Below are 12,980 nucleotides of genomic sequence, written 5' to 3' on the forward strand. Positions count from 1 at the left end.
TCGCTGAATGGGGAGCGCTGCTGTCCCCAAGCCGATTGGTACTTCTTGTCAGGAAGAAACGCCGAGAGGTGGGAGTGCCTGAGGAGGGAGGCAGGCGGTCCCTACCGCAGGCGCGGGGAGCTGCCTTTCCGCCCCTCTGCCTGCTTTCCAAGCCTTGGCTTTTAGGAGTGGCTGAAGCTGCCGAGCGCTTCAGGAGCCTGTGAATGAACCCTCCTCCTCTTCCTCCTCCTCCTCCTCGCTGAGTCTCCTCCTCGGTGCTGACGGTACAGTGATATAATGATGATGGGTGTCACAACCCGCATTTGAACTTGCAGGCGAGCTGCCCCGAGCCTTTCTGGGGAAGAACTCCAGGCGGGCGGGAGCAACAGCCGCGAACACTAGGTGCTGTGGACAGGCGCTGGGACCGGGATCTGCGGCCAGCCCCGCATCCTCCTGCATCCTTCAGCACCGTCCCGCACCCTCCGTACCCTTCCCCAGGCCACCGAGCTTCCTATGTGACCCGCCCCGGCAACACCGAGCCCATTCGCGCAGCGCTGCGGTGATTTTTCCCCCAAACTGCAATAAGCCGCCTTTCAAGGTAATCACGTTTCTTTTGTTCCCCCTTAAAAAAAAAATAGGGGAAAAAAAAAACAACAAAAACGAGCAAGCTTAGAAAAACGAAGTACATTGTAATTGGTAGAAGGCTTTAATTAAGGCAAAAAGATCTAGCTGTAAGGCGAAGTTAAGAAAATATATGCACTTTAAAAATGCAGGTAACTTTCAGAAGGACGTCTGGGGAGAGGAATACCGAAGGACCGTGGTGATGAAAAAGATCCAGACAAAAGAAGCCCGGAATTGGGTGGGGGTAGAAGGACTAACGGAATTGGGGGAAGGGAGGGAAGAGAATTGTAGAGAACCCTTAGAAAAGTCTTGGGGTCTTGTGCTAGAGAGCTGGAGGGACCGCTGGCACCTTGAGCTTTTTTGTTAACCTGCTGGAGGCAAAAGTTTGAATGGGGACTCCCGAGACTTGTCCACTTGCAAGTCCCCGAAGCCGCCTTGGTGCGGGCCACCTGGCTCCCGGGACCCTGGTGTGTGGTCAGTGCCCGGCGTTCCTGGAATGCTGCTCCAGGGCAGCTCCTGACAGGACGATCCGGCGACACAGCAGCCCGGGACCTGGGCGGACGTGACCCTCTCTGTCCGCAAGCAGTCTGGAAAGAGGTACGGCCGGAGGATGTGCGGGGTCCCCCGGCTGCGTCTCTTTGGAGACTTGGGGTCTGTCAAGGCCCTCCCTGGTGCCCCTGGGTTCTTTTGTCCTGCGCGCGGAGCACAGGGGCCGGCCGGGAAGGAGCAGGGGATGGGGGCGGGGTTGTTGGAGTGCCGCGGCGGTCTGGGAAGAGCCTGGGCGGGAAAAGCTTGCCTTGAACCATCAGCGATGTGCAAGAATTTTATCTCACCCAGAAGAGCGAAGTGGAGGCTTCCATTCTGGTATCAACGAGCAAACCAGCGCTCAGAGCGCTCTCCAGACAAAGGTGGCGCGGGGACCCGAATCTGGGGCCTCTAGGACCAGCCTTTTCGCCCCGACTACAACCCCTTCTTTTCCTGCCATCTCCCCACCCCCTCCCAGCTCTTCGCTGTAGTTGTGCAACTTTACTGGCTAGTCCCCCAGCCAGGGAGAGCATGTGTCGGGAGCGCTGGGGGACGCCCTAGGCTGGAGCGTCCCACCACCCTACAGAAGTGTGGGCGCCGCGGGGCGACATCCCCAGTGCATGCGGATTTGGGGGCCACAGGGTTGTCCCGGCATGCTGTCTGTGTCACTGGGCGTGGAGCGGTCTGTGTGTTAGGCTTCGCAGAGCGGGTTAGAAATACAGTGTCATAGCTTAAACTATTTGCTTTCCGATCCAGCTGCGCCCCAGCAAGTCCTGCTTGTCCCCGGGAGATGCTGCGGGAGGGGGGAGAAATCTACGCAACGCCTGGAGATCTGTCCCACCGTGCGCACACACACAGACTGAAAGACAGTCTCGCTGTGTCCCGTTTCTCATCTTTGTGTCTCCCTTTTCTGTCTCCATCTTCTGTGCCTCCCTTCCCCTCTCCCAGCCTCTTCTCAGTGTCTCTCTCTCCTGAGTCCCCTCCCCCACGGCTGACAAATGAATGGCTAGTGTGAAATCCCTGCCTCCCGGGTCCGCGGAGGCAGGCTAGGAGGGAGGAGCGAGAGAGGCAGTGAGCTCCCTCGGATCTGCCCCCAGTAGGCGTGCTTAGGGCTTGCAGAACCCAGATGTCTAGGAATAGGGTGTTTTGTGGCGGCTGTGGGCGCCCCCTGATGGAGAAATGCAGCACAGGTGGAGAAAACCGAGCCCCACCCCCCCAAAAACGAAGAGAGCCACCTTACAGCTATACATTCAAGGGTGAAGAACCTTTAGTCGTTAGTTTTCTATTTTAGACTCTGCGACGTAAATCTAGGGATTTGGAGGACCCTGAAAGGAGACCTTGTCTTTGCAAAGTGTAGAAGCGCCTGCTCGCGAGTCCTTGGGGATGTGCTTGGTCGAGGAACGCACAGGGCCAGGGGCGGATCCAAGTTTTGGAAGGCTTGATGTTCTATCTTAGGCATCACTTTAAGAAATATAATACAGAATGCTTTACTTTTGGAAACTTTACTAAGGCCCTTGACCACTTGAACCCGATACTAGGGCCCGCCCCAGGATATGGCAAAAGAAAGGCCCCTAATCCAAAGTTTAAAGTTAATCAATTTCAAGACACACATCAAGTATGGAAATTTAGGGGAAGGAGTGCGCCGGGAGGAAAAAGAAGAGAAGGGAAGGGTAAAGAAAGGTATAGGGGAGGAAGTCGGAGTAAGGAAGGAGCGGAGATGGGGCTGATGGACGCCGACAGACAGGAGAGGACCGGCAGGGTGCGTTTTGAAGTTTGAGGCTGAATTTCGAGTCTTGTTTTAAGATATATTTTAATAAGTGACAACAAACGCGACTAAAGCGGCGTGGTAGGTTGGAAGGGTAGGGGAGAAACTAGCCCTTTAAAGCGGCTGGGTTTTCGGACCGACCCCCACTCTCTCAGCAGGCGCGGAGATAGGAACCGCGCCGGGCGCTCGTCGCTGCGCGGGAGTTCTCCAGCCGCCGCCACGTGGGCTGGGGCTTTAGTTCCCGGCCCTAGACGGGTGTGACTTGGGCGCTGAGACAACCGCTCCGCCGAACCGGCAGTCAGCCCAGTCAGAATCTGGCGCGACGCCTGGGGTCCCCGCCCAGAGGCCGGTGGGGGCGGGGCCTTGCGCTATCGGTGGGGGCGGGGCGGGGAAAGGCAGGGCGGGGCTCACTGGCGGAAGCTCTGTGGTCGCAGCCTGCTGCGGGAGGCTCCCGGACTTCTGTCTAAAAGGTGCTAAACACTCTAACAAGTTGAAAAGAAAAAAAAAATTTTTTTTTCTTGCTTCTTGGGAGTGGTAGGAGGAGTTTTTGCCCCGCATCAGGGAGGAAGTAAAGATTGACTCCAAGCAAAGTTTTTTTGACAGAAAAATGACACGAGTTTTTTCTGTGCTTCATACATTGACTTTGCAAATACGTTCAAGTAAGTTTAAGGTCTGTTTTTAGTCAATTACAGGATAATCACGTCCACACTGTCATAAAGAGTGCGTCTGGAACGGCAAACGATTGCCATTTGACAGGGCTGATGTAATTCCAATGAGCATCAACATTAAGGGGCTGCGGGTGTAACTCAGGTCCCTGTGCATCAGGACCCTTAGCAAGGGTCTGACGCACAGTGGCAGCTCAGTACACATTTATGAAATGATGGAGCTAGTGACTTGGGGGATCGCGGCACAGTCTAGACGCTGTCACTTGGAGCTGCATTTTAAACCCTCCTGCTTCCTCGCTTTACGTCAGAGAACTGGGTTTTAAGGATCTCTGAGATCTCAAATTCTGATTATCTAACTGATAGGCTTTCCCTTTCTTTTTGTCTCTTTCTAAAAGCTATGACCTTAATTATTTTAAGTACTGCTTGTCCACTATGCAAAACATATCATGAAAATATTCATGTGAAGTCCTGAAATAAGATGTTGTGAGTCTAATGTAAAAATGGTAAGGCATCAATGGAAGAAAAAACTAGTTTTCTAAGATGAAATCTGTTTCCGGTCCTGAGAATATGGAACTTGGATATAAGAGCATATCAGGCAGAAGGTCTCAGGGACTGACTTCTAGTGCTATCTCTCAGTAAAGGAAAGGAAGATTTCACAATTGTATATGTCTGTCCAAACTAATACAGCAAAGAGTTCCAGTGGATTCCAAAGTGATTGAGCAATTACTCCCTCCAGCAGGAAGTCCACAATCCTTAATCTCGTGGGTGGTGGGAAGAGGGATAAGAATAAGACGATCTAAGGATTTATGTCAGAATTCAAACTTTTATTTTGTTTTCCTAGTAGATAAATTAAAAATTACTCCTAAATTGTTTCTTCTTTAAAAAGTGAAGTTTGAAAAGAATCCCCCTAGAGTTAGTTATATTTTTACAAGTGTAGGTTTCCTCTAATTTTTCTCAGTGCTTGCAAACTGGAGAATGTCTCTGATATTCTAAGATACCTGAGTCGACATGCTTGTAAATTCTGTTTGCAAAAGACATAAAAAGCTAACTTAAGGCTGAATATGATTAATGTTAAAAATATAGTCTTTGTTCTTTCTTTCCTCACCTTATTATTATGCGTAAGTACTTTGTGGTTGATGAATGTTCACTAATTGAGCATCAGAACCTTTGAGAGCATAAAGATCCACTAAAGCTGTCTTCCAATAGTCATACAACCAAGCTTTTCTTTCCTACTGCAGTAGGACTGACCCAACTTCTCAAGATACATGGGTTCTCTTGAGACGACTCAGTGACTATACTGTAGTAGGCTATTATTCACCACCCACCTAGAGAAACCAGTTAGGAGTTACAAACACTCATTGTTGAGGGTGAGTTGCTCTAGTCTGAGAAAACGTGCTGATTGTTGCATAGGTCTGTACTTTACCAGAAAACACAACACTGTTACTCCCTCTGATTGGGAATCAGAACAAGAGGAAGTAGATGGGCACCCGGGTGGCACAGTTGGTTGACCGGCTGCCTTCGGCTCAGGTCTTGATTTAGGGTCCTGGGATCAAGCCCAACATCGGGCTCTCCGCTAAGTGGGGAGTCTGCTTCTCTCCCTTCCCCTGCTCTTTCTCTCTCTCAAATAAAAACATAAAATCTTTTAAAAAGAATAGAAAAGAACAGGAGGAAGTAGAGATAAATTTTGTTTTGTCAGAGAGAGAGAGATAGAGAGCGCACACACACACAGGGGGAGTAGCAGACTGAGGGAGAAGGAGAAGCAGACTCCCTGCTAAGCAAGGAGCCGAATGCGGGACTCCATCCCAGAACCCTGGGATCATGACGTGAGCCAAAAGCAGACACTTAACCAACTGAGCCACCCAGGTGACTCTAAAGATAAACATCTTGGTCAAGCTCTGCTTCAATTAGTGAGTTTTTGCCTATTTCCTCTGGTAGCCTAGATTTAGTAAATTACGCCCACTCCCCCACACCCCCATTCATAAATATATATTTATGTGTTTCTATTTTATTTATATGTATTCTCCAGTGTTTGGGTTTTTGTTTGGTTGGTTTGTTTTTTTACTCTGCTAGGTTCTTGTCATTGAAAGTACCGGGGTGGTTGTAGTTCAGTGGTCAGTGCAAAGTAACTTTGTTGAATGGGTTTGTCTATTATGTTTCCTGCAACTCCTCCTGATAGATCTATGAAATATAAAAGTGTGTGAATTCACATATGTGTTTAAATTTATCTCATTTCTGAAGAATAAATGAAACAAGATGGGATTGGGAGGGAAACAAACCATAAGTGAGTCTTAATCTCACAAAACAAACTGAGGGTTAATGGGGGGAGGGGGTTGGGGGGGGTGGGATTATGGACATTGGGGAGGGTATGTGCTATGGTGAGTGCTCTGAAGTGTGTAAACCTGGCGATTCACAGACCTGTACCCCTGGGGATAAAAAGATATTATATGTTTAAAAAATAAAATTAAATTTATCTCATTTCTTTATCTGTATATTTTCTACCTCATTCTTTTAAGAATTCTGAGAGTTGTTTATGTCTATAAAAATGAGATCACATAGCTTATAATAAACACAGATATAATGTAACAATATTTTTTTATTATTAAATTACGGAGTTGCTATTACCGGTGGTGTGGGGGAAGGCACACTAGACTTGGAATCAAAAAGCTTGATGTCAGAATCTATTAAATGCATATACAGTTATACACATCAAAAGGGTGAATACCTGTGGGAAAGCTTTGGCAAATGGAAAACTATACAAATAAGTGGTGTTAATATTGTATCCTTGGGACTCTTATTGATCTAATTCAATAATCTCAATAAAAACACTTACCTAAATCACATCTTTCCTACTGAATCTATAAAGTGAGTTAGATAGGAGCATTTTGCTTTAAGAATTTTCTAGTTTCACTGAACAGGAGATAGAGTCCAGAAATATACTAAAATAGACATGGAAATACAGTGGAAAAGAAGGGTTATTCAACAAATGATTTGGGAACAACTGATTGGTCCACTCAGAATAACAGTCAATCTCTACTTCATTTCTTATCCTCATATAAAGTTAAGATGATCAAATATGAGATGTAAAGAATGATATTAAAAAAATAACTGGAGGGAGGTGCCTGGGTGGCTCAGTCCGTTAAGCTTCCTACTCTTGGTTTTTGGCTCAGGTCCTGATCTGAGAGTCATGAGATCCAGCTCCATGTGGGGCTCCATCCTGGGTGTGGAGCCTGCTTGAGGGTCTCTCTCCCTCTCCCTCTCCCTCTGCCCCACCTCCCCCCAGCTTGTACATGTTCTCTCTCTCTCTCTCTAAAAACTGAAATAAAATTTAAAAATAAAAAACTAGAAGAAACGACAGGGCTTTTAAAATAATAAAATAGAAGTAGAGAAACCTTTTCTAAGCAAAAAGTAAAATCCAGAAGTCATCCTAGAAAAGACTGATAAGTATGAGTAAGTAACAATTAAATTATTTACGCAAAAACAAGTGACACCTTGGGAAAATATCTGCAACATATGAGCGACAAAGAGCTAATAACTCTTTTGATATAACAAGAACTTTAACAGATAAGTAAAGGACCACAACCCACCCCCCCCAAAAAAAATCAAATGTGAAATACAGGCAGTTGGCAGAGGAACAAATGTATTTTTAATCATATGAGAAATTGCTTAGTTTCGTTTATAATTAAAGAAATAGTAATTTAAAAAAAGAAATAGTAATTAAAAAACAATGATATACTGCACTATTTTTTCATTCACAGCACTAAAGATAAATAAGTTTGATGAAGGTTGTGTCAGCCAGGTTGTGGAGAAAGTGGATCTCTTACATACTACTGTGGCAATAAAATAGGGTCATCTTCTTCTTCTTTTTTTTTTTTTTTAAGATTTTATTTATTTATTTGACAGAAAGAGAGATCACAAGTAGGCAGAGAGGTAGGCAGAGAGAGAGAGGTGGGAGAAGTAGGCTCCCCGCTGAGCAGAGAGCCAGATGCAGGGCTCTATCGCAGGACCCTGAGACCATGACCCGAGAAGAAGGCAGAGGCTTAACCCACTGAGCCACCCAGGTGCCCCAGGGTCATCTTCTTTACAAAATAATTTGGTAAGAGCTACTAGAAAATTTAAAAAAATGCATATACTCTTTGACCCAGCAGTTCTCTTCTAGACATTGTCATACAGATATTGGTACAAGTGTCACCCAAGACAAATGGACAGAGATGATTCTAATAGCATAAATGTGAAACCAGCTTAAAGGCTTATCATAGGAACTGGTGAAATAAAAGATGCTGCATTCATCTAGTAGAAAACTATACAGCTGTTAAAAACAACCCAGAAAAACTATACTTCTAAGTTATAGTGTTTATAACATTCATCTTACATAACATACATTACACATTGTTTATAATATGCATCTTATTATCTAAAAAAATGAGCATATTTTACTGAGTGTCCTGAGCAATGAACAAAACACCAAAGTCTGCTCTCTCAGAGCTTATATTATGGTGGGTAAAGAAAAGCAATTCCTAATTTTGTGTGTGTGTGTGTGTGTGTGTGTGTGTGTGTGTGTGTATAATGATATGTGCTATGATGAAAATAGAGCATGGCAAAGGGAAGAGAGAATGCTGTTTTAAGGAATCCAGTCACAGGTTAGTGATAAATTCACATGGCGCAATTACTTTTGTGAAGTAAATTTATAGGATTTCCTGCTTAAACCACAATATTTCTCTCTGCGTTGCAGTGATTCTTCCTGTGAGAATGCACCCAGGAAGCAATATGGTAGGCACCATATATCCACTTTGTGATTGAGGTGTCCTAGACAATTGGTTGTCTAGAGTAACTAATTTGAAGACTAGAAGACAAAATTGCTATGTTTGTGTCCTTAAGTCACCCTTAGCTCAGAGGATCTTCCCCGAGATTGAGGGGAGAATATTAAACATCTGTTTACTAGAACCTTGACTCTCTTTCCTCAAGGCAGCCCATCCTTGACATGACCCTTACCCATTTTGCAGATATTCCTCATGTATAGGAGTCCTGTTAACCTTGTCTCTTGTGTCTCCCAGGCAATTAAATAGCTTCAGTCGGCTGTGCCTTGATTGTTCCATGACTTTCTCCTCTTCTCACTGATTTCACTAGAGTGCATGCTAAATATAGGCACTGGCTTTCATATCTCCGAGGTCTGTCTATGCAGACAGACTTGTTATCACTAGCAGATTATGCTTACAAGACCAACACGGAAGAGGGAAGAATAGAAGTGGGGGTTAGAGTGGTGCTGAAAAAAAGAAAGAGGTTTTAGAAGGTTTCTTATTTAGTAAGATCAAGTGCAGAAGGTAAATAAGAGTGCCTTAACAACCATGAACAGGGACACAGCCTTAAGAAAATTAGAGAAATGGGATGAATGCCCATAGACTCCAAGGAAGAGGCCACAGAAATGTAGTTCTAAGGTGATTAAGATGAGTAAAAGCACTCTGACATATTTATGAAAGAGATAAATGACCATTCTTTAAATCAGGTGCCTGAAGGGAACAGGCATGGAGTAGAAGTGGATGAGAAGCTGAGTGGGGCCAATGATGACCTTGAGTGCACAGAGCCAGGGTGAGAGAGCTTGCTCTTTGCCTAGTGCTGATGACTGGCCAGCCAGAATATGGACCTAGAGTTGTTTAATCTGATTTTTCGAAAGAGATCTGAGACTTACTGTGAAAATTCCAATTTTTGGATGTTGGATATTTATTAAAATATATTTATGTAACTATATTTAAGACATAACTTATCTCTCCCTTGTATTTTTAACATACCAGCTTCCTTCCCTAGCCTAGTCTTGGGGCAATCTTAAGACAAGTGATGAGTATACTTTATATAGATGAAAGAACATTTTCCTTTCTCCTTTAAAAAAAAAAAAAAAAAAACAAAAAACGCTTTTATAAGGATGAAGCCTGACACAGAAAGTTAGACTTTGAGTACTGGCCTTGGAGAGGAAATCTGGTTGCAGAAGATCCATTCCTGGGTCAAGGTCACACCTTCTCTGATTCTGTTATGAGATCTAACACCAATGTCCAAATATTGACAAACATCAGATATTATCATGACATGATGACTAGTCAACTGGACTAGTGTAAACGAATTTCACATTCAGTTAGCCTACTTGCCCATATTCATAAGAGATTGTTGGCACTTTGCTTCAAAGCATGTTTCGGAATAGGAGGTGGAGGCAATGGTTCTGCATTTGGTCTATAAACCTTCCTCAAGGGTCTACTCTGACTCTTGGGAAATATTATGGTAATATTACAGGAATTAATAAATTGAATGTGATATTAACTCTGTTCTCCAAAGCCTACTGTTCTACAGAGAAGATAAAACATGTTTACAAGCAATGCACATAGCAATAAGTTATAGGGCAATATATTATAAGTATAAACTTATCCCCTGCTTTTATAGTGGCAACCCATGTTATAATTTTTAAATCCAACAACTTCAAATACTTTTCTTTTTGCTACTAGTGATATGAAAGCAGGAAGAGAACATCTGTAGAAAATCTGAATTAGTAATTTTAGTAAGAAATATTGAGTACTGAATACACTGTGTATCCCTGAGCTATATTTCATATGCATTATTTTATCCTCACATTCACTCCAACAGTTAAGTACTACTTTTCAAATTTGAAAGCTACTGAAAACGAGAGAGTTAGTAATTTACCTCCAAACTGCAGAGTATAAGTAAAGGATTCAGAACTTGAATTCAGGTGGAGACTTATATGCTTATAAAATAAAAGTTTCGTGGAAAAAAAAAGAAAAAAATTGAGGACAGTTTTTTCTCTAATGACAATAGGAAATTATTGTTTATGAGTATATTTATAAAAAGACTTCTTAAATTCAGTTAATATTCATGAAATGCATTTTCTTTAATAGATTTTTTTATGGTACAACCTGAAATTTCACTTCGGCAACTTTAATATAGAATATGTTGAATTGAGGTCTTCTTTTTTTTTTTCCCCTAAAATACTGAGGTATACTTCCTACTTGCTGTGGTAGCTTATAAGAAATACAGACACGTAGAAACCAAATTTTCCAGTTAGTGTTTAATAGTGTCTGCTACATATCCCAGTAATTATATGATGAATAATAAACTTAATTATTAAGGTTAATTATCTGTATCAAGGATTATCAACTATATGCTTTTCATTGTGAGTTTTCAAATGGCTTATAGATGGAAAACAGATATACAATTTATTGGGTTTAAAAGATGCTCTTTAGGATTTTGCTGTAGAGAGTTTCTAATGCTTATTTCAGAATAAAGACAATCAAATAAAGAAGAATATCAAGGAAAAAGGACTAGCTGTTATAATTATGAAATTGAACTTGAATCCAAAATGGGCTTGGATTCTTATAGCATTTACTTATTTTCAATATAGATTTCCTAAATCATACAGAATTTATGTACTCTCTAAGGATGATATTAGGAAGTTATTTAGGACACCATTTCAAATGTGTCAATTGCAATGCCTTCAGCTACAAGTAACAAAAATCCCTGATTTTATTGGCTTTAAATAATAAAGGAGTTTATTATTTTATATAAAAAGAAAGTCCAAAGGTACAGTCTACTCTAGGCCTAATGCGTGAGGGCTTAAGCCTTAGCTCTCCTGATTCTTTCTCAGCTTCATCCCCAGAAGCTATCTTACACACTCATGGATTCAAGATGGCTACAATAGTAGGAGAAAAAATAGCCTATTGTTTCAGTATTCAATGACGAAAAGCAACCATCTCTTCCTTTCTTTCTGTTCTTAAGATGAATGTACCTTTCCCAGGAGCATCCCCTCCTCCCTCACACCTGAGATCTCCTCACATCTCATTAGTTAAGACTGCTTCATCTACTCATTCCAAAACCAATCTGGAGAAAGGAATGGGAGCAGTGTGACTGACTTAGGACAATGAAGATCATTCCCTTGGGCTGGGTTTGACTCAGGCTTCTCTAAGTTGTATGGCTGTGAAATACAGGAAAATGGAATGGGAGTTTGTTAGAAAGGAGAAAGAAGAATGGCTACTGGGTAGCCAACCAGCAATGCTTGTTACAGAAGAGTTCTAAATGTAGCTGAGAAGGGAAAAACCATGGGGATCAAATAATCTATAGTTCTTCTGAGATTGGCTCTTTGTTTTCCAGATGGTCCCCAACATTGGTACTTATCCACCTCATAATTAAAGCTTCATAGAAATTCGAGCTGGAAGGGGCCATCCTGAGACCCAGGCTATTAAATGTCTCCCCCAAAGTCACACAATAAATTAACGACAAAGCCAGGGCAGGGTTCCTTGACTCTCAGAACAGTATTTTCTTTCTTTTTTCACCCCTAGAACTATTGGAACTGCTTTAAAACTCATGGCAAGCACTGGTCTTTTTGTAATTAACAGCTCCTTATAATACATATGTTTTGTTTGTTCAGCCTCCAAGAAACTAAATTGAGTCTGTGCTTTAAAAAGCCTGCTGAAGTCCTTATTCCCTGTTTTGATACCATGTGCAGGAGACACCACCAGGGTCCTTCCCACCTTACATTTGATACGAATCCCTTTCTTTCAGCATCTCTGCCTATTGCTTCCCCATCTTTTTCTGCTCCATCTGTGACCAGCTTCCTGTTTCTAAATAGACATTGTGGTCACCCCTCCCACTTTGTGCCAGTTCCTAGCCACTAAGTTACTTGGGCTGTGGTCTCAATTGTTCTTTCTACAGCCTACCCAGTTGTGGCTGTCCCACACATGCATATTGTTATATGTTCCCAAAGTGGGTTCTGGGGTTATTTTGGTAACAACTGCATTGGGTGAGAGTCAAACTAATAATTAAGGTGTTTGGATGTCTTTTCCTATTACAGGTTCTCTCTTGTTTTTACAATCTAAGAGGAGCTGCTTCTTGTACTCTTATTACATACACTGCACAAATAGCCCGTGATTTATGGCCCACCACAAACCTGAATGCTTATGATTTCCTTTGTATTTTTCTTCATTTCTAGGACAAGATGTTGATAAATATAAAGAGCATCTTATGGATATGTTCTACCTTAATAGCAACCCATGCACTACATAAAGGTGAGTGTGATAACAATTTATTTGGTGCTTAGTGAAATAAAAATATAAATACTAAGGCATTGAATGGTAATATGGGGCCACTAGAATAAAGAATTAATTTTTATCTATTTAGTGATTTATAGTGCTGAACACTCTCAGCTGAAATATTTATTTTTTATTTAATAAATGGTTTTAAGCAAATCAGTCAAAATGAAATAATGAATAGAATGCTAAAGAAGCAAATGGGTTTTCAGTAAATTCCCAGATTACTTTTAGACTGCAAAAGGGTTTACATATGGCATTGGACATATTTTAAAAATCTGTCTTCTTCAATATACTCTAAGACTTTCCTATAAAGAAAAGAAAGCCTATCAAATCCTCAGGAGGCCA

The 12,980-nt window shown here is 42.4% G+C and overlaps 1 protein-coding gene across 1 annotated transcript in view; it reads left to right on the forward strand.

Moving 5' to 3' along the window:
- The first annotated feature begins 216 nt into the window (after positions 1-216).
- LOC111148298 (versican) overlaps positions 217-12,980 on the forward strand; it is a 112,020-nt gene continuing 99,256 nt past the window's right edge. Inside the window, exons 1-2 of the mRNA XM_022504787.1 lie at positions 217-577; positions 12,536-12,611. Coding sequence (XP_022360495.1) covers positions 12,542-12,611 — 70 coding nt within the window. The 5' untranslated portion in view covers positions 217-577; positions 12,536-12,541. The remainder of the gene's footprint in view (positions 578-12,535; positions 12,612-12,980) is intronic.

This window comes from Enhydra lutris, unplaced genomic scaffold (assembly GCF_002288905.1).
Source record: "Enhydra lutris kenyoni isolate GAN:26980312 unplaced genomic scaffold, ASM228890v2 scaffoldscaffold19, whole genome shotgun sequence".
Taxonomy (NCBI): domain Eukaryota; kingdom Metazoa; phylum Chordata; class Mammalia; order Carnivora; family Mustelidae; genus Enhydra; species Enhydra lutris.